At 48.1% G+C, this 21,512-nt stretch overlaps 1 protein-coding gene across 2 annotated transcripts in view; it reads left to right on the top strand.

Moving 5' to 3' along the window:
- The window catches only part of CACNA1H (calcium voltage-gated channel subunit alpha1 H), a 113,050-nt gene that overhangs the window by 74,344 nt on the left and 17,194 nt on the right, over positions 1–21,512 (top strand). Inside the window, exons 20-27 of one of the 2 annotated variants that reach the window (XM_079320254.1) lie at positions 1,772–1,898; positions 2,234–2,359; positions 3,459–3,548; positions 4,262–4,454; positions 12,662–12,813; positions 15,124–15,233; positions 15,663–15,796; positions 16,533–16,603. In XM_079320254.1, coding sequence (XP_079176380.1) covers positions 1,772–1,898; positions 2,234–2,359; positions 3,459–3,548; positions 4,262–4,454; positions 12,662–12,813; positions 15,124–15,233; positions 15,663–15,796; positions 16,533–16,603 — 1,003 coding nt within the window. Of the gene's footprint in view, positions 1–1,771; positions 1,899–2,233; positions 2,360–3,458; positions 3,549–4,261; positions 4,476–12,661; positions 12,814–15,123; positions 15,234–15,662; positions 15,797–16,532; positions 16,604–21,512 lie in introns of both variants that reach the window. The other variant, XM_079320253.1, reaches the window with a different exon arrangement.

Here is a 21,512-nt window from a genome sequence, read left to right as displayed (position 1 = left end):
AACAGTTCTTTGTGCTCTCTGTCACCTTAGTGACAAGGAAATCAGTGTTTCTGGCTGCTCACTGTTCTGCTGCTGGCACCAGGGTCCCCTGGCAGTGCTGACCCCCCAGGACACGCTGGAAATGTCACCCTGTGTGACCCACAGAGGTGGGAACAGAATTCAGGGCACGGGCAGTTCATGAGGAAAGGGAAGGGGGAATGAGGGAATTGGTCTTTGAGAATAACTAGGCCAGATCCTATGAATAGAAAGGAATTCATCACCTCTCACCACGGCCTCACTGAGCACAGGGTGGCTCCAGGGACCATTCCTAACACTTTGGAGGTGCAGTTCAGTCTCCACATGATTTCTCTCAAACAAGACCCTATGGAAATGCTGCAGCACAAAACTCTTTTCTCTGGGCTTGGCAGGCACAAGGCATCATTGTCCATGGGAACTGCAGCTCCCTGCAAGGACTCACCCTCTACAAGACCATCCTAAAAACCAACTTTGATATTTTTCAGACAAAATCTCCCACCTGGCCCTTCCCAGGAAGGCTTGGTTTGGGCTGGTTCCACTCCCACATCCCCAGGGGAGGGCAGGGCATTTCCCAAGCTCTCCTCCAGGAAAGCAACACTTCTGCTCTTTCTAACACCCAAAACCTGCCTCAGAGCACACCAGAAATCTGCTTCCCAGCAGGATTGACCCTTTGCCTGTGGAGCTGTTGATCACAGGCTCCTGTAAGCTAAGAGCCAGTGCAGGAACTAATTAGGAAACAAATTGGAATTACTCTGTTTGGAAAGTTGTCATAGCCACTAGTGCAGAGAGAGCAGCAGATGTGCCCTCCAGGCCCACTGGAAAGCTGCTCACGTGCTGTGAGAGGAAGGAGGGTCCTGCCTGTGTCCCTGTGCTGGGGTCAGAGCCTTGGAGGGGTCACACTCCTGCACTGAGACACACAGAGCACCAAATGTGAGGTTAATACTTCTGGTGCTCTGGGCACCAACTTCGTTGGGTTATTTTTTAAAATGAGCAAAGCAGTTAATAGTTGCTAAAAGGTTATTTATTGTAGAAGCACATCAGTCTCAAAAGGCACAGTCACAAACATAAAAGTTCACACTACGTTTTAGTATAAAGTCTCAAATAGAAGCAGAAGCTGCTCCTGTCAGGGTCCTGGGAAGTTGATGTTGCTGTGGCAGCTCCTGCCTTCTTCTTGGCTGTTGATGATGACAAAGAGAGCAAAGCAAAGCAAATGCAAATGGCAGTAGCAAAAAGCAAAAAGCACCAGCTATTATGTTTAAGCACTGTCTAAAACTACATTCCTAGAGCCTTCACTGAAAACATTAGTTTGTTTTTCAGCCTTCACTAGAACTCACACTGCTACTCTGGCATTGGAACCTTTCACTTACAAAAAGCATTAGAGCTCATACTAAAACATACTGACTGACTAATTTATCCTAAAACTTAAACTTACATCTCTACTTTATATGTTATACTTTAATTCACCCAAAGGCTTTAATTCAATCCCTGCACTCTGATTTCTCTCTGAAGAATTCAGAGAGACCCTCGACTCACTGACTTCAACAATCCTGTCCATGGGGAGTGTCTCCTTCTCACTCTGCCCAGCTGTCACTGTCTGAATTCCATCTGAGGTGATTGGGAATGTTATGGTTGTCTGAAAAAAATCCCTGCCTGCAGGTAGAGGAGGGTCGTGCCAGCCTCAGAGAGCAGAGGAGAAGCAGCAGGGTCATAACAGGACATGGATAAAAATTAAAAGTTTTGTTATCATTTTTTCCAGAGTCATCAGCAGAGCTCCAGGTCTGAAGCTGGTGGTGGAAACCTTGATCTCCTCCTTGAGGCCTATTGGGAATATTGTTCTCATCTGCTGTGCTTTCTTCATTATCTTTGGGATTTTAGGGGTCCAGGTAGAGTATTTCCCTCCCCTGTCAGTGACTGCTGCAAAAGAGAAGCTGCTTTTCTCACCCGCTGGGGTTGAGGTGGAAATAATGAGCTGAAATGCCTCCAAAGGAAGATTTCAGTTTGGGAAGAAAAGGCAGGCTTTAGGAGAAGTGATCCAGGGTGGGGTTGGCAGCAGCTCCCAGCAAGGATCTCAGGATTAGCAGAACAGACAGACCTCCCTGATGAACTCTACTAAAGGAATGAAAGATAAATCAGAGAACAGACTTTACAAAGCTGCTTCTTTTTATTTTGTTCCTTTTTTTTTTTTTTTTTTTTTTTTAATTTGTGTTCCCTAATGCAGCTTTTTAAAGGCAAGTTCTACTACTGTGATGGCCTTGATGTCAAAAACATCACCACGAAGGCAGACTGCACCAACGCTCACTACAAATGGGTCCGGAGGAAGTACAACTTCGACAATTTGGGGCAGGTAAAGTCCTCCCTGCAGGGATCTTCTGTGCCAGCTTTTCATGGATGAACACTAGAAATGGGTGGCTTCAGGAGGATGTGGAGCCTCTGTCATAGGAAGTTTCCAAAATTGATGCTGCAATCATCTATCAATGGGTTAATATTTGCACTTGGTGATCTTTCAGACCTTTTCCATCCTTGGTCATTCTGTGACTTTACCTGGAAATCTCTGTCTTTTACCCTAAATGTGTAAAAATGGATCAGGTCAGCTCTTGATCTCTTGCTATGGCTGTACAGTTCCTTGGTTTTAGGAGTCCACTACTTTGGGATACAATCCCTCAACTGCCTCTTCTATTCTCTTGATTTCTTGCTGTTCTGTTTGCAGCTGAAGAAAATAATGTGCTTTATAGTGGCTGAAAAGCAGGTCAGGCCATAGGAGGGGTTGAGAGTTCCTTCTCTGGGGGCTGAAAGGCAAGACCAACTGTAAAGGGTGTTGTTTGCACCATTTAATTAGTGGCTTGTCTGAAGTTTCTTCTGTCTTCACTCAGAGCCAGGATTAAAAAGCACGAAGGACACAAATTTTCTCCTGCTCGGTCTTGGTTTATTATATCTTATCTAAAGTACAGAGAGTTCTACAACAGTTTTAGTTACCAGCTAAAAGCAAGCAAAATGGAGGTGAATTTAGTTAGCTACAAGGTTTTTTAAAGCTAAACAGTTTAATAAAGAACTAAGACCTATATTATTTAGATTTTGACCTAATAACCAAACTCATGTGGCCCACAGGGTAGCACTAACTGTCCAAACAAAAACTGCCTGAAATCATGAAGAAGAAAGAAGACCAAAAGAGGAAGAAGACCAAAAGGAGGCAAAATCCTCCATCTTGTCCCATACCTATCATTATATCATAAAAATTTCAAATTTAGAACCCTTCACCATGTGAAATCACACACTTCTATTTACCTACACACCAGTGATTTTATCACTCCATTTTGGAAGCCTTCTCCAAGGCCTCAAGTCAAAAGCAGTGCTCTCCTGGGGGGTCAGTGCCAGAAAGCACAGAAAGCTCAAAAAAACCCAGATTTCTGGGATCCAACAAGCAACCTTTTGTGTCTGTTTTCCAGGCCCTGATGTCCCTGTTTGTGCTCTCCTCCAAGGATGGCTGGGTGAACATCATGTACGACGGGCTGGACGCCGTGGGCATTGACCAGCAGGTACCTGTGCTGCAGAGCCCAGCTCTGCTCCTCTCTCCAGCCCCACCCTGGGGACTCTGGGGTTTTTGAAATCCCAGGAATGAGCAGAGCTGTAGAACCTCATTGAGGTCCTATTGAGCTGCCAGTTTTCCATTTTTTGGACTTGGGCTGCTTCCCATGTAGGACAAGCTCTGACATGTCCCTACATCAGAGGATGTAGAATGAATTAGAATGAGGGTATTTGAGGATGGGAAACCACCAGGAATGTTGTGGGAAAGGCATTGAGTTTGTGAGTTTCGTGGCATTTTCCGTGGGAAGTTGAGTCTCGCATGAGTAGGACCCACCCAGAGCCACAGTAACGCTTTGGACTTTATTTCCCCCACTTCTGAAGATCTGCTAACAACTGAGAAACATTAAGCAGGAGCCCACATCTGAAAAATTAAAAATCTGGAGCCTATCTTTAGCCGAAACAATCTTGCTGGTGGGATGATGCTCAACCACTGAGATTTATCTGAAGCTGTGTGAAATAAATGCCAAAATAATTAAATCCTGTAAGGCAGTTTTGGGTGTGTTTTTCACCAAACTGTAAAATTTTAGTCAGTGAGAAGGTGAGAGGAAAATACTTTGGGAAAAACCTCCTCCCAGTCCTCTCCTCCTCCCCACACAACTTGTTGCACCAAAAAACTGATTTAACCCACCTTAAACCGCTTCTCCCTCATTTCTCCCTCCTCCAGCCCGTCCAGAACCACAACCCTTGGATGCTGCTCTACTTCATCTCCTTCCTGCTCATCGTCAGCTTCTTCGTGCTCAACATGTTCGTGGGGGTGGTGGTGGAGAACTTCCACAAGTGCCGGCAGCACCAGGAGGCGGAGGAGGCGCGGCGCCGCGAGGAGAAGCGGCTGCGGCGCCTGGAGAAAAAGCGCAGGAGTAAGGAGATGTACCTGTCTGGTCGGTAGAGTGCCTTACAAACCAAAATCTTTCTGAGCCCTGCCTGCTCCCAAAGCAAGATTTCATTTTTGGGTCGTTTTTTTGGGGGTTTTTTTGTTGGCGTTCAGGAGGTTGCGTTGCTTCGTTGCCTCTCTGGCGGTGCCCTAAGGCTCGGGCTGGTGACGCCTTGGTGGTGGGGATTGTCACCTGCTCACCTGGCTGGGGAGAAAACCTTCCTGCAGCAGAGTCCTCTCTGTCCCAAGCACTGAGGGACAGAGGGGTGAGCAGCTTCCCTGCTTCCCCCGTGCCTGGAGGCCGCTCCCAGGCTCCCCCGTGCCTTAATGCACTGCCTGCGGCTGAGGATGGTTGATGGGGTCGGATTTTGGATTCCTTTCCTCAGATAAAACAGGGTGATGCTGTTTGGGATCATGGAGCATGGCCCCGCATGCCACACACACTGCATGGGGGCATGGACAGAGCCACAGCCCGGGGACAGCAGGGGAGCCCCGGGGGGGGACTGCAATTCCCAAAAATTCCTCTTGGGAAGATGTCCATGACAAGAGATGCTCATCCCACTCCAGGCTGGGACTCAGTCCTGGGACTCATTTTGTCCTTGGAACGCTGGCCAGGGGCAGGGCCATTAGCCAAGAGAGGCCTTTAAACAGAATTCCCTTCTCAGTGGGTCTAAAGGGACCATCAAACCCCAAAACCACCTGAGCCTGTGCTCCTTTCCTGCCCTAAACCTATTCAACCAGCACCGAGTGGGTATTCCCAGGAAAACTGCCAGTAGAGCAGCCCCAGAGGTTTCAGGAAGCAGGGAGAGCCTGACAGGCATTTTTGAGAAGTGAGCAAACATGGCTTGGCCACTGAGATGAAAGCTGAGCTTAGTCAGGGGCAAGGCTGAGCTTTTCTGGCTCTGTTTGCTCAGAGCAGTGCTGTGAGTTTGCCTGTGTCATCTCCTGGAAGGAGCAAATGTTGGGACAAATTGCAAATTGTGTCCCACACATCAAGCCATGGATTATCCATTTCCAGCTGGAAAAACAGCACAGTGCTGGGAGGAACCCCATCCCATTCCCTGCATCCCTCCAGCCCCTCTCCTGCTCCTGTGGTGCTCCTTGTTAGAGCCAGGGGACACCTCAGCACTAAATGGTGCCACTGCTGTCCCCACAGGACTTTAATGACACCACAGGGAGGGCCAAGCCTATTTGATTTTAGCCAGTTTTGAGTTCAGTGCCTGGCTCAAAATGAAATCCAGCTCAGACACTGAGTCTCTCCAGAGATTTCCAAGAGTTCAAATGCAATTTCCTTCCCCTTTTCCCATTTTGCTTTGTGAGTCTGAGGGTGGAAATACTGAAGGCAGCATTTCCAGCACAGGGAGGAGAATCAGTTTTAGGGTCCCAGGAGTCCTCCTTGTGCAGCTTCTACCCCAATGTGCTGACCTAAAAGACATTCAGATAAACTCGAAGTTTATATAAAATTAAAAAAAAAAAAACAAAAGGTAATTTTAAGTATCCTTCGAGAAAACAGGGGCACAGGTATGGAGGCACAGCTCAGTTCCTGATTAGGAAATAAATCTTATTAAAGCCTGGCTGTGACTGCACAGCTCAGACACCAGAAAGAGCCAGTCCCTGTCAAAGTGATGGACACTGTGACATTGTCCCTCTTTATCCACCACCTCCAAGGAGCTATTTCAGACCAGCCATTGCACAGATGAGGGTTGTAACATTTCATGGAGAGCACACAGGGAGGAGGACAGATTTCTGGAAGGGGATCAAGCCAATAGAGCAGCTGAGGAATGAGACATTTGGCCATGTGCTGGGCTTCCAGAAGGTTCCCTGGAACTGTCTGGCTCTACCTGCAAGGACAGCTTGGCATCCAAGCTGGATCTGTTCACGAGCTGAACCCAAATATCTGCTACACATTTGGGAAATCACTGTTTCCATTTTGAGGGGGGTTTTTTTGTTTGTTTCAATTGGGAGGGGGTTTGAACCTCCTGGGTGATTTGATGTAAAAAAAAAACAAAAACAAAAAACCATGGCAGACTCAGAAAGATGTGAGCTGTGCCTGTGAGCAGTGTGTGTGTGCTCGTGGAGCTGGGGGATCTGCATGGTGACAGCAGCTGGCAGCTTCCTCTGCTTCCATGTGTCCCTTCCACCACTTCCATGTGTCCCAGCACTCTGTGTCACCCCTGGGGAGCAGCAGGAGGGAGCCTGGTCACCCCAGGGAGAGGAGGGAGGAGTGTGGGAATGCTGACAGAGATCCCTGCTTTTTACTCAGTCAGCATTCCCAGCGCTGGACAGAGCAGGAGAGGAGGAAGAATTTGTGTTTTAACAGAAGGAAAATCCAGCCTAGGTGACAAAGGCACCCTCTGGGCTTGCTGTCTGCTGGCACCTTGTCTGTGTGTCCTGTGCCCTGTCTGTGATGTCCCCTGGGGATTGAGGGCTGGGGGATCTGTCCCTGCCTGCACACACAAAAATGCACCAGGGAGCTGGGGCAGGCTGGGCTTGGGGCTGGGAATGGGTTAAACCTCAGCTGGGTGTTCTGGGTGCCAGTCCCAGGCTGGATCCAGGATTTAGAGCCTGGCAAAGGGGTTGGCTCCATGGAATTGGATAATCCTCAGCTGGGTGATCTGGGTCCTAGGTTTTGATTCCCAGACTGGATCCAGGATTTTGAGCCTGGCAGAGGGATTGTTCTGTGGAAAATACAGTCCTGGAATGGGTTAAACCTCAGCTGGGTGGTCCTGAGTGCCAGTCCCAGGCTGGATCCAGGATTTGGGGCTGGCAGAGGGATTGCTCCATGGAGAACACAGCCCTGCAGCAGGACCCAGCTCCTTCTCAGGTGGGATGGGAAATCATCACCTGCTTTGGGCTGATTTTTCAGGGAAGGTCCCTCTGAGCCCAATTCTCTGCTGTCACCAGATCTCAGATCTTTCCAAAACATTTCTTCTTTCCCATCTGAGGGCCACTTTGCTGAAGGGATTGGCAGCAGCTTCACTCTGCTCAAGGAAAGCAGAGGGCAGGGGGTGAGGACACTGAGAAATGCATTTGATGTGGTTTTAAAGGCAGAACTGCTCAGTGAACTTTTTTATGTGAAAAGAAAAAAAAATTCAAGATAAACCAGAATATTTTTCCTCGCACTATCCCTGCTCCATCCATTATATCCAAGTGTAATTTAACAATCCTGCTGTTCTCAGCCTTTTAATGAGCTTCTCAGAAGACACAGACCAAACCAGCCTCCCCAGATTGAAGGTTTTGATTAAAAGCATGTGGATCAGCTTGATCTGCTCTGCCTGTGGGATCCAGGGCCAAACCCAGCCCTCCTGGATCTGCTGTGTCAGGTCAGCTCTGGAGACTTCAAAGGCTGCAAGAGGGTCTGGGTGACACTGGGGGCTGAGTGCAGAGCAGGAAAAGCTGGAAAAGCTGGAAATCACAGCTCCAGCTGGGAGCAGAGTGCCTTTCAGTGATGTCCCTTCAGGAAGACCCCAAAAACTGAGAATTCAGAAGTGCTTTTTCCTGATTTCAGCTCTATGAGAGGAGAGTGGCCACAAATCTGTTCCTCCCTCCGAGGCTTTTCCCACCAGAACTGGGAATTGTGGATGGACACGGCAAAATTTTAAGCCCCAGCAGAGGTGACTTTCAAAGCAGTGACTGCAAACCTTTCTCTAGAGGCTGGCACATGATGATATTTCAATTAAACATCCTCTCAGTGACACAAGCCTCTCTGTATCCAGCAGAATCACTTGAACTGGAACTACAACTTTGGGTGCTGCATCCCTGAGTGTTCAGAGTTTCCAAGCAGGGAATTCTCAAACCCTGCAGCTTGTTTTTTTCCAGGCAGCTGCAGGTACAGAACTGCTCTGTTCCAGGCATGAATAACCCCATTAGGGCTTTCTAATGTTTCATGCAGAGCATTGTAATGGAGGAGCTGGAGCTGGGAATTGTAATGCCAGATAAAAATGCTTTTAAGCCAGGGGACAGGGCTTCATTAATTTCCATGTCAGCAGAACCACAGGCAAAGTTGAAATACTCTGCAGAGAGGTGAGATTCAAGTATTAGGCAGCATCTAAAAGCAGGGAGAGGAAAGGCTGGGATTTTCCTTTTTTCATCTGTTTAATTGTTTCTTTTTTTCCCTCCTGCATTTCCACCAGTTCAAACCAGCAGCTGAAGGGAAACTTGTCTGTGTTTGATGGAGAGAGAGCATTTACAGAGCACGGAGTGCCAGGACAAGGGGAATGCATTCCCACTGCCAGAGGGCAGGGTTATGGGACATTGGGAAGGAATTCCTTCTTGGGAGGGTGGAAAGGGGCTGGGATGGAATTCCCAAAGCAGCTGTGGCTGCCCCTGGATCCTGAGAGTGTCAAAGGCCAGGCTGGACAGGGCTTGGAGCAGCCTGGGACAGTGGGAGGTGTCCCTGTGCCCATGGCAGGGGTGGCACTGGGTGGGCTTTGAGGTCTCTTCCAACCCAAACCATTCCATGGTGACAGAAATCTTTGGGGAGTCTCATCCCAAAAAACATTTTCCCAGAGATCCCAAGGCACACGTTGTGTTTTGCCTGCCGGGATTAACAATGGATCCAGTGTCCCCTGGTGTCCCCTGTGTCCCCTGTGTCCCCTGGTGTTGTGCCCACACCCCATGGAGCAGCCTCCTCCTCATCCAGTTATCCTACAGATCCCACAGCCCTGGTTGTGCCAGCAGCAGTCAGGGTGTGTGCAGTGAGCCCTCAGCACAACTTGGGGACTTAAAACTCCCTCCAAGAGTGAAAACTGTGACCTGAGAGGAGCCCAGAGCTCTTTGCAGTGCTGTTAACAAAGCTGGAACTTCCTGAAGGGATTGGCAGTGGTCAGAGCTGAGACTGGAGCTCAGGAACTCTGCCAGAGCTGTGTGGGGCTGCTCTCCCTCTGCTCCCACACTGCTGTGACCCCTCTGCCCTCCTGGGCTCCCTGATCCAGCCCTGGGCACATCCCAGCTCCCTCTGCCAGCCTGGCATGGGCAGCATCTCCTGGAGTGGACATTGCATGGGGTCCCTGTGAGCATGGCCCTGCTGCATGTGGTTATTGTCCCCTCTGTCACCTCCATCCCTGCTGGCCTTGGATGTTTTCCCCCTGTGGGAGTTTCCTTTCCTGTCCCTTACTCTGACTTTGGGTTTTGTGTGTGCATCCTAAAGGAGCCAGGCTTCTCCTCGAGCTCCCTGGGGTTAAGCCTGTCCTAAATGTCCCCAGCAGGGATTTGGGCAGGCCTGGGCAGGCTGAGGGACCTGTGAGACCCCTCTGTGCACCTTTGGCTCTGGCTGCTTCCTCCTTGGATTTTTCCTCTCCAGCCCATGGACAGAAGGAGCTGCCAGGGAATTTAGGAGGATTTCGGCTCAGTGCCTGACAGTGGGAAATGTCTTCTTGTGATTGTCCTTTAATTAGTTGGTAAAGTAGAATAAACACCTGATCTTTGGCTGAATAGTGAATAAATCGGGCATTTGGACAGGTGAGGGATGGTTAAACCACCTGCAACATCTTTTCCTTATGTGCTGCCAACCCATCCCTGCTCATTAATCAACCTGGAATCCATTAATCAACCATTCATCATTAATAAATAGTCCCTTAATATAACATTTAACTGTTAAGGGTATTCTCAGACCTCCCAAGGAGTTATTTGCACTCCCAAGAAGACATTTCCCTATTTTTTTTTTCAAGGATAAGGATGTTGTAATCCTGAAAACACATGAAAGCACATCCTACAGACTGAAATAAATATTATACTGTAATGTTTTTATTATTATTTTTCAGGCAGGCTGAGCTCAGTAGCAGAGACAGCCCCAGCAGTCCAAGATGACTTGTAGGATTAAGGCACATGAAAGCAACAGAAAAAAAAATGTATTCAAAAACAGCTCTGGTTGCTTTCATCTTGTTTTTCCACACCCCTTAGCAGGGAGAAAAAAAAAAAGCTTTGGTGACCCTGGTCAGAAGGAAATGTTTTTCAAATGCCTCCACTGTACTTTTAACTACCAGGAAAAAACTGTAGTTGAAAGAGAGCTGCAGATCCTGTTTCCCTTTATCCAATTAATTTTAAGGTTTTGGATTCTGATCTGGTATCAGTTGCACCAAAAAAAAAAAAAAAAAAAAAATCCTCCCACATTTCAAGAGTCCTTCCATCTGAAAGGTATTAGCAGGATGAGAGGAGTGGGAGATGGATTTCAGGAGGGCACTAAGTGTTTCTGAACTGATTTCCCTCCTTATTTTCCAAGTGAAGCAACTTTTCTGAGCTCTTCATGCACTTAAAGCTGAATTTGATGAAATATTTGCAAAATCCCCTCTCTGTGGAGAACAATCCAGCTCTGACTTGGTGTGACCTCAGTGTCTCTTCCACTTGTAAAATGCACAGTAATGCTTGGCCTTGTGTAAACTCTGAATATTTACATTGCTGAAGTTGGGGAGGAATTTGACTGCACACAGTGCCCACAGCCACCCCTGTGGCCACACTTTCCTTGCAGAGAGACACACACAGTAAATGCAGCCCTGGAACACTCCCAGGAATTTGGTCACAGCCAGAAATTTCCATGTTTCAAAGAGAAAAAAGGAGGAATCACGACCAGAGGCAGAGATATAAAATTAATGTGAATGATTTTAGGTGCAGCCATGCCCTGAGCCCTAGATCTATTGTTTAATTATATTTTTTTGTAAATATAAATTTATATTTCTTTTTCCAGAGGAGCTTGTGCTGTCCTGGCAGAGCCAAGCGCTTTGTGGCTGTGTCCTGTGTGCTCCCATCCCTCAGGAATGCTCTGCTGCTTTTCCTTAAGCCTTCTGAACACCCCAAAAACCTTCTGGAGCTCGGGGCATGTCCTTCTCCCACCTGGAATATCCCTGGCAGCTGCAGGATTGGGAGAGATGAGTCCTGCCCTGAGCTTTGCCCTCAGCTGCAGCTGAAGCTTTGCTGGGTTTGGAGCTTTTCCCTCAGCTTTGGGTCCCGTGTCCATCCTGCTCCTGCCCTGCCTGCTTCCCATTCCACGAGGAGTTTGGGGCACAGAGGGAAGGACCCAGCTGGCAAAAGAGTCTGCTCATCCCAAAAACCCACAGGGCTGTCGTGGGAGGCAGGATCACACAGGGATCACACAGGGACCATTCAGGGATTACACAGGAATCACACAGGGATCACACAGGAATAACACAGGGATCACACAGGGATCATACAGGAATCACACAGGGATCACACAGGAATAACACAGGGATCACACAGGGATCATACAGGGATCACACAGGAATAACACAGGGATTACACAGGAATAACACAGGGATTACACAGGAATCACACAGGGATCACACAGGGATCATATAGGGATTACACAGGGACCATTCAGGGATCACACAGGAATAACACAGGGATCATACAGGGATCACACAGGGATTACACAGGAATCACACAGGGATCACACAGGGATTACACAGGGACCATTCAGGGATCACACAGGAATAACACAGGGATCATACAGGGATCACACAGGGATTACACAGGAATCACACAGGGATCACACAGGGATTACACAGGGACCATTCAGGGATCACACAGGAATAACACAGGGATCATACAGGGATCACACCGGGATTACACAGGAATCACACAGGGACCATTCAGGGATCACACAGGGATTACACAGGAATCACACAGGGATCACACAGGGATTACACAGGGATCACACAGGGACCATTCAGGGATCACACAGGGATCACTCAGGGATTACACAGGAATCACTCAGGGTTCATACAGGGATCATTCAAGGATCACTCAGGGATCTCACTCAGGGATCATTCAGAAATTACATGGGAATCACTCAGTAATTACACAGGAATCACTCAGGGATCACACAGGAATCATTCAGGTACCACTCAGGGATCATTCAGGGATCACTCAAGGATCACTCAAAGATCACTCAGGAATTATAAGGGATCACACAGGGATCACACAGGGGTCACTCAGGGATCACACAGGTCACTCAGGGATCACACAGGAATCATTCAGGGATTGCTCAAGGATCACACAGGGGTCACTCAGCCCTCCCCATGGTTTGCCCAACTCCTCTCTCCACCGCATGTCCAGGTGGGAGGTGCCCTTCATGCCACGTGCTGGTGTCCCCATCCCTGCAGCCCTGGGCTCACTGCTGTCCCTTGTGTCCCCATCCCTGCAGCTCTGGGCTCACTGCTGTCCCTTGTGTCCCCACAGAAGCCCAGCGCAGGCCCTACTACGCCGACTACTCCCCAGCCAGGAGATACATCCACAGCCTGTGCACCAGCCACTACCTCGACCTCTTCATCACCTTCATCATCGGCGTCAACGTCATCACCATGTCCATGGAGCACTACAACCAGCCCAAGGTAGCAGCTGGGCCCCAATTAGAAATTAAGTAGAAAATTTATTGGTGGAAAGATATAAATTTATATATCAGCTCCTTTGGTTTATGTCAAAGGTGTTTAGCATAAACAAGCCCCAAGCTGTGCTCCTCCAGAAGAAAATTGCCCGTGGGGCCATTCCCAGTGATGCTTTAGGGTTTTGGCTTTTTTATTTTCCATATATTTGTAATCCTGCATTTTTTAGTGTATAAATCTAAACTCTATACCCAGTGTGAGCTGCTGTTCTCTGTTTTGGTCAGACACAACAATTTCTGTTTAGGCTGGGAATCAAGGACACCTCACTGCCTCAGCCCTGAGAGATGGAAACAAAAGTGAGTTGGGGGGGAGCAAATTCGGGGTAAATGACTTCATTACCTAAAACTGTAATTGGCAGATTAACTCCCAATATGCAAATGAACCAAACTTACAAGAATGTGAAAACCTGTGACCCATGATCTGGTTTTGGGTGTAACTTCTTCTGCCCTAAGTGTACCTGAGGGCCCTTCAATAAATAGAAAAACTTTTTATCCCCTTAATTTTGTCTGGCCTCTACTTTTAAATAGTCCCAAAAAAGCATCACCAGTTCTTGTGCAGCCTCAGCATTCTGATCCAGCTCTGCCTCAGCCAAACCTTGATTTCTCTGCTTTGGGTAAAAAACCCCAAGCTAATGGAGAGTGAATGAAGCTTTTATCAGAAAAAGACAAATCCAAACATTTCCTCCTCTGATCCCAAACCTGACTGAGCCTCACACTGGAAAACAGTCTGGAGTTTTAGAATATTCCATTAGCAGATATAAACTCAGAGTTACAACATGCAGAGCATTTCTTTTCCTCACTGAATTTTGAATAAACCGATTTAAAAGTACAATCCTCCCCTTTTTAAATGTATTATAAAATCACTCTCCCCTCAGAACACTTTTGACATAAATCAAAGGGGCTGATATATAAATTTATATCATTTTCTATCCATAAATTTTCCATTTTGTTATCATTTATGAAGCTCTGGCTCAGCATTTACTTTTCCAGCATTCTGTGGTAACCTGCAAATGCCTCCTGGATGCTGAGCCAGAGAGTAACGTGGTGTGTGTGTGTGTGTGTGTGTGTGTGTGTGTGTGTGTGTGTGTGTTTGACACCAGGGTAATTCCTTTGTTTCCCATGGAAATGTTGTTTATCCAGATTAGGTTTTATTTACTCTTGGTTTATGTTCACTTAGCACAGAGTTGTAAATCCAAATGCAAACGGTCACAAACGACATGAGAAGTCAGGCTCAGGTTTTGGATGGAACAGGAAATTATCCCGTGGTTTTTGAGCTGCCATTTTTATTTTAGGTACTGGATCAAAAATAGGGATTGTTGCCAACACCTAAGAAACTTCCAGCTCTCATTCCCTAAATCAAGGGCATGGCCATGCCCTGGTGACCTCACTGTGTGTAGGGGCAGCAAAGCCAGGCATCCCACAGAGGGGACAAAAAGAGCTTTCCTCTGCCCTGGGGTTTCCTGCAGGCTGCTCTGTTGCATTTATTTCCAGTTTTCTCTGCTTTGATGCTCACAATTCCCATTTTTTTACTGAAAATTCAGAGTCCTGTGCTACACTGAAATAAATTCCCCTTCCCTCCCTCCTATCCCCCAATCCCTCCCTATCCCAAGAGTTGCTTCCCCCACCCCCAAGTGTCTATTTTAAGGCCCCACAAGATTCCTTTGCTATTGTTGGCCCCCAGCTCCAATGAAATCCATTATAAACACTCATCATCCTCAAGTATAAACACTGTGGATTCCTGACTTCCGAGAGCGGCTCCGAGGAGAGCGGGAACGCTGCACCAAATATGGACACGCTTTGCCCAGCTCTGGAGATGTCCCATTTTTCAACAAGGAAAGGTTTTCATCCATCTCCAAGGTTTATTTATTTTCCCTGGGCTTTTTAAGCAAAGCCTTTGTCCTGAAGGCTGGAATCAGGAAATCCATCGAGGCTTTTCTTCTCCCCAAGGCTGGGCAGTTCATACCAAGGAATCTTCAAGGAGATGGGGAAGGGGCAAATTTTTTTTGTGTCTGAACAATTTGTGCACTGAGCTTGAACCTGACATTTTCAGCAGAACTAATCTTAGTGCTTTGGAGGGTTTGGTTTGACTCAGGGGCTAAGCCTTTATTTGAGTTCTGCTGGGTGATTTAGTGAGCTCTGCGTGCCTTTATGACTTTATTCCTGATATTTCTGTGCTTCCCTCACCCTCTCCCTGCCAGCCCCTCCACGGGGGTCTAGGAAGGGATAACTGGGCTGGCCTAACTGGGATCTCTCTTTCCAGTCCCTGGATGAAGCCCTCAAGTACTGCAACTACGTGTTCACCATCGTCTTTGTGTTGGAGGCACTGCTGAAGTTGGTGGCCTTTGGTTTCCGGAGGTTTTTTAAGGACAGGTGAGAGCATTTTGAATCCCTGTGGGTTTGAGATTCAGGGCTGGATTGACCCAGTTCTAGAGCCCAGGGCTGGCTCTCTGTGGGTGCAAACTTTGTTGTGTAAGAACTAAAAAATCATAAGAACTGCTGGCTGTGCTTTGCAGGAGGAAACTCTCAAAATTCCAGATGCATCTTTTCCCCCAGTATTTCCCTTCCCACCAGGCCAGAGGTCAGAAACACTTCCAGGCAGTTCCCAGATTTTGTGGCTCACGGGATGTCTGTGCCAGCTGCTCTGAGCTGATTTTGTACCACCTAAAAATGAGCCCAGATGAGAGTGAGGAGATGCATTTGGGATTTGCTGGTCCCTGTTATCAACATAAAATCCCCTCCTAATCTCCACATGGATTATCCCTGTGTAATTTGGATTTTGTGTGTCGTCCCTCTCTGTAGGTGGAACCAGCTGGACCTGGGCATTGTTCTGCTGTCCATTGTGGGGATCACTCTGGAGGAGATTGAGATGAACGCTGCCCTTCCCATCAACCCCACCATCATCCGCATCATGAGGGTGCTCAGGATTGCCAGAGGTGTGTCCTGCTCTGGGGGGCTCCAGCCACCCCAGCAAACCCTTTGGCCATTTGTCCTTCCAGCCCTGCTGCTTCATTTCCAGTGGGGAACATGGAATGGGCAGCTCAGACACCAGCTGGGGGTTCCATGGGGTTTTCCAGTGGCCTCTGAGGTTGGATTCTGATTCCTGCTGGGATCACAGAGCAGAGTGGGAAGCGATGGCAATCAGGGGTTGGGAAGATGCTCTTCACTAATAAGGTGCTTCCCATATTCCTGCCTGGGCACATTGGAGTTCTTGTAGGTTTTTTGTCCATTTTCATAGAATTCCAGGATGGTTTGGGTTGGAAGGGACCTTAAAGCCCATCCCTGCCTATGTCCTTGTCATGGCAGGGACACTTTCCACCATCCCAGGCTGTTCCAAGCCCCATCTAACCCGGTCTTGGACACTTCCAGGGATCCAGGGGCAGCCACAGCTTCTCTGGGAATTCCATCCCAGCCCCTCCCCACCCTCCCAGGGAGGAATTCCTTCCCCATATCCCATAACCCTGTGGCAGTGAGAATCCACTCTCCTTGGGACTGACAGTGATGCTCAGCCCTGCTGGGATGCAGATAACTTCCCACATGCAATAAGCATAACTCCCCACAGCAATAAGAGAGATCTAAACCCTCCCTGCAAGACCTGAACCTTGAATTCCTTCCTGGATTTTCCCTGCAACACCCCCAGCCCTGCTGAGCAGGATTTGCTCCTCATTTCAGTGCTGAAACTGCTGAAAATGGCCACAGGTATGAGAGCTCTGCTGGACACAGTGGTGCAAGCCCTGCCCCAGGTAAGCCCCCAAAATTCCTCCATGCCCAGGGTGTTCCCCTGGGAGCAGAAGTGCCTTTGAGGTCTGGGGACATCTCTGTGTTTGGTGGCCTCCAAAAGCTGCCTGAGGAGGGTCTCAGCTTTCTCCAGGCTTGGGAGCAGAGTTTTGCACAGCTCATCCTGGAGTGGGTTTGATGGGAGAACCAAACCCATGGGAGAAGAGTTCCCACACAGCAAATTCCTGTAGGCAGAGCTCCTGCAAAACCCAGATTTCACTGACAAGGCTGGGAAACACCAAGAGGGACAGGGAAGGATCTTGGAGAAAGCACTGGGAGCTTCCAGCTCAGGAGTTTTATTTGGGAGACAGGAACAACCACAATTCTTGACAGAGGTGCTGCAACCTTGGAAAGGCCAAATGGGGAGATGCTTCTGAGGGTTAAAATTTCAAATTTGGGATCACCAATCACCAAATTCTCCTGAACTGCAAGAGAAACAACACTTCCAGACTTAGGGAATTTGGTGGGATCCAAGTGTTCATTTCCTGGGATTGCATTTTTATGGATCTGAGAAAAGAAGGGAAGAAACTTTTTGCTGGCTTTCAGTCCTCCATCAGAATTCCAAGGTGTTTGGGTTGGTTTTTTTTGGTTTTTTTATTTTATCCTTTCTAAGGTGTGTTCTGCTGATTTGTGGGCGTGCTGGTGTGAGCTCTGATTGTTCAGTGTTTGGAGTTGACTCAGACCCCTGCCCATCCCAATTCCCTGGATCCCAGGAGCAGCCAGGGGCAGACCCTGTGTGGGAGGCTCCTCCAGAGGATGATTTGACACAAGAGAATCAGCAGCAAACATAGAATTACCCAAAACCACCCCTGGGACTCAGTTCCTAAGCACAAAGCAAGCCACAATCTACTCCAAGAGAGCTGGAAAACTCTCTTGAAAACAAACAGGAATTTCTTTTCCTTGCAAAGCCCCCTTTGCTTTGCTCTCCATCACTGCCATGAAGATGTTTCTAATCTGAGCATTTGCCTTTTGGCATCCAGATTTCCTTAAGGATTTGGGCTGAGGCTAAAGCAGGGATTTACCTGCCTGACCCCTGGGCTGGCATTTGAAGAAATCCTTGGATTTGTGTCTGTTTTTCCAGTTTACAAAGCATTGTCACCACAGACCATATTTTCTCTCCCTCCTTGTTTTCTGTCCCTCCCCCAAACAATAGGGTGGCTCCAGGCCAGGCTTTTGGTTTCCTTGGGGTGTTCTTGCAGTTTGCATTCCCAGCAAGGTCTCTTGTCAAGGAAAAACCTCAGGGATATTCCCAGCAGATTAAAAAAATGCCACTTTGGCCTCCAGTGAAGCTCAGAAAATGAGAAGGGAATTTTAGGAAGAGCTCTCTGACAACCATCACTCTTCATAAAACTGCAGCTTTCATCTCCAAGGCAGGGCATGAGTTCCTACCCTAATTAAATCAACATCCTAAAGCCACAGCTGGAAAATCCTCATAGAATGTGGTTTCTAAGTGACAAATAAAGCTAATTTAATGTTTATTCATTCAGGTTTGGGGGGAAATTCTTTATCTGCTGTGTGGAGAATGCCCATTTATGGGCTGACAATGACAAGGAGCTGTCACTGCATTTTTGGGGGATGATTTTCATCAGCTTTGGATTTGTTTTTTTATTCAATAATTTGAGTAACACTTGGAGAACCAATTATCCCCAAATTTGGAGGAATGCAGCATATTGATCCAAGTCTGTCACAGGATTAATCTCCTCTTTTGGGATTTCAGTCTGAGCTTGAGTTGCTCTATTCAAAGTGTTCCTGCCCTGCTCCTTGTGTGGTAACCTCTGTCTGCCAGGTCAGACATTCTCCTCCACCTGATCTGTGGAAAAAAATGAGATGGAGAAGAGGGGAAAAAATGGGGAGAGGATGGTCAGGGAATGATCTGAGATTGACTCCTTCTCTGCCCACCTTCCCCATGTCCTCTCAATCCCAGAAAAAAAAAAAAAAAAAACCAAAAAAAACCCAAACCTCCTGGTTCTTGTTTTAAGGATTCAGTGTTAGAGGTTCAGCCCTCCCCTGTTGATGGAATACATTCATGTTTACTCTTCCTATTTAAAAAAAGTAAACCTGGGTGAGTTTAGTCTGAATTAGCCAAGTTCATTTTTTCACTGGATGTAATTTTACTTTTTTTTTTTTGTTGTAGTACTTGTTTTCAGAGAAATGGTAGATAAAATACTCTTCTCTGGTGAACAGGAGAGCAGTGAACTCCTTTAATCTCTTAGTGTGGAGCAGCTTTTCAAGACCTGCTTCAAGTGTTTTCTTTTTCTTTCTGAGCTGCTGCTCGTTAAGGCTCCATAATGAATTACCCCACTCATCCATCACTGATCATTTCCTTGCTCCTGGTGGCTGCTAGGTTTGGAAGCAAAGGCTCCTGTTTGATGGTTTTCCTTCAGTCCTTTTCCCAATCCCAGCTTTCCAAAGTCCAGTTCACCCTTTCTGTGTCAGATTTGGGTTTATGTTCCTGGTGGGAGTGAATCCCCAGCAGTCACTGCTGAGCTGCCACAGCTTTTCCTGAATCCAGCCCAGTTCCCACCCTCCAGCAAAAACAAGATGTGGAACTTCCCTATCCAGAGATCTGGGTTGTTTTCCCTTCTCTGGCCTCACTTGATCCATGGATGGCACATTAATTCCCTGCAGGCTGGACAAGAGACTCCTCTGTCTTCCAGAGCTTGGAGCTGCCCCCACAGGGACTCAGTGCCAAGAACTCCTCACTCCAGCAGAGCCCTGAAGGGCAGGACCTGAATTTGCTCCTGTCCAGGAGTTTATCTCCTCCTGGTGCTGTAATTCATGGGTTTATCTCAATCTGAGCTCCTGAAGAGCTTTTCTGGCATTGTCCAACAGCAGCTGGGGGACAAAAACAACAACCTGGAGACCCTGGAGAGCCACAGGGATGTGACCTCAGGGAGCAGGAATGGGAATGTGTGAGCAGCCAGCTCTGGGATGATGGATTTTGGGAGATAGGGAAGTGTGGGCTGTGCTGCAGAGATCCCTGAGGGATCCCTCAGTGATACAGAATTCCAGAGGTACAAAAATCCTGCTGGCTCCTGGGGCTGAGGTGACACAGAAAGGGGACTTTGCCCTCCAAGGTTCTGGCTCTCCACCAGTCCTGGAATTCTCACAGATTCTCTGTTTTCCAGGCAGATGTGTCCATTTTCTGCTGGGCTAGTGCATAAATCAGACTGTGTTTTCTCACTGTCAGGATTGCTGCCTTGGCTGGAGAGGGATGGAAGGGAGATGGGGAGGACTCATGGCCTTGGAAAGGCTTGGCAGGAGTTTAATTTTATGAGGAATTGCTCTGGACAGGCATCCCAGGGAGCTGAGTGCATCAACAATGGGAATGCCAGTGGATGTCAGAGCAGGAAGAGGCACAGGGGGAAGTGGCTTCACCTGAGGGGCAGCAGGAAACACAAATTCCATCAGAGCCAGATGGGGGTGTGGAGAGGGAAGCCCTTCCCTTGAGCTCAGGAGGTTTTTCCAGGGTTTCTGCAGTGGTAGGGCACATATCCAGCTGGGATACACTGGGACAGGCTGCAGTCCCTCCTGGAGGCTCTCCCTGCTCCTCTGGGTGACATGGGGGACAATGCCAATGTCCCCACAGCATCCCAGGGCTGCCAGCCAGCATTCCAGAAGGGAAGGTCCATCCAGGAGAATCACAGATACTCACCAGCATCTCCAGCTCTTGTGGCTTCTCTGAGGTCCTCAGGGCACCAAGAATTATCTCCAAAACATTCTTCATCTGTGTTTCTCTCCCTGCAGTCCCCAGCCCCCCTTGGCACTGGATTCCCAGGAAATGATGGATAGCCCCTGGCTGCCACAGAGAGGCAAAATCTGGAGTTTTCTGGGCCCAAGTTAAGGGGAGCTGGATGGATTTCAGAGCCTGGGCTGAGCTGCTGAGAGCCAGAACCACTTCTCAGAGCCTGCTGGGGCTGCCAGAGCTGAGGCTGCTGCCAGAGCTGGATTCCTGCTCCTGGTGGAGCATCCCAGCCTTTGGAGAAAAGCTCCTGCCCCCTCCCATTCCCTCCAGCAGCATGATTCACACACCATCTTCTCCTTGTCTGCTCTCAGTAGATCTGAGTGCTTTGGAGACATCAATTACAGATCCCCGAGGGAATTCCAGAGGGGAACGTGGAGTTACAGGATGGGAATGACTCACAGCACACACACACAGGCTGCCTTGGCTGTGCCCAGCCCCTGCCCCAGCTCCTGCTCCTCACACAGCCCTGGAAACGTCCCTGGGGCCCTTCTCCATGCCCAGGCCTTGCTGGAGGCCATGGGCTGAAGAGAACTTCTCCTCCTTCTCCTTCTTCTCCTTCTCCTTCTCCTTCTCCTTCTCCTTCTCCTTCTCCTTCTCCTTCTCCTTCTCCTTCTCCTTCTCCTTCTCCTTCTCCTTCTCCTTCTCCTTCTCCTTCTCCTTCTCCTCCTTCTCCTTCTCCTTCTCCTTCTCCTCTTCCTTCTCCTCCTCCTTCCCTCTCCCCTCCACTAAAATCCAGATAATATCTTTTACAGATAATCTGGTAATAACTCCCACATCACCCTAAATTTTTTGGGATTTCATCAGTGCCATAAGTTTGCAGGCTGATTTTTCAGGCATCAAAATACTCAGGCTGCTTAGAGCAAAACCCAGAACTCTTCTGTTACCTCAACCTCAAAAGTTTGTTTATCGCTTTTATTTTAATTCCCTGTAATTATTTGCTCATTTGCCTCCCCAGCAGTGTGTGTGGTGTGTTTGTGCTTGTGCTCATTTCTAATGGCTCCCAAACCATCAGTGGTCCAGCAGACAGGAGTAGGAAAAGCTATTCCAGAAGGCAGCAGAGGCAGATGAAATAGCCCAGCCCAGCCATCCACATCCCTGTTTTATCTTTATTATTCCCTGGAGGATAGTAA

Source organism: Erithacus rubecula (genome assembly GCF_903797595.1).
Source record: "Erithacus rubecula genome assembly, chromosome: 17".
NCBI lineage: Eukaryota > Metazoa > Chordata > Aves > Passeriformes > Muscicapidae > Erithacus > Erithacus rubecula.
Note: the sequence above shows the minus strand (reverse complement) of the source record. Positions and strands in the feature narration are given on the sequence as shown.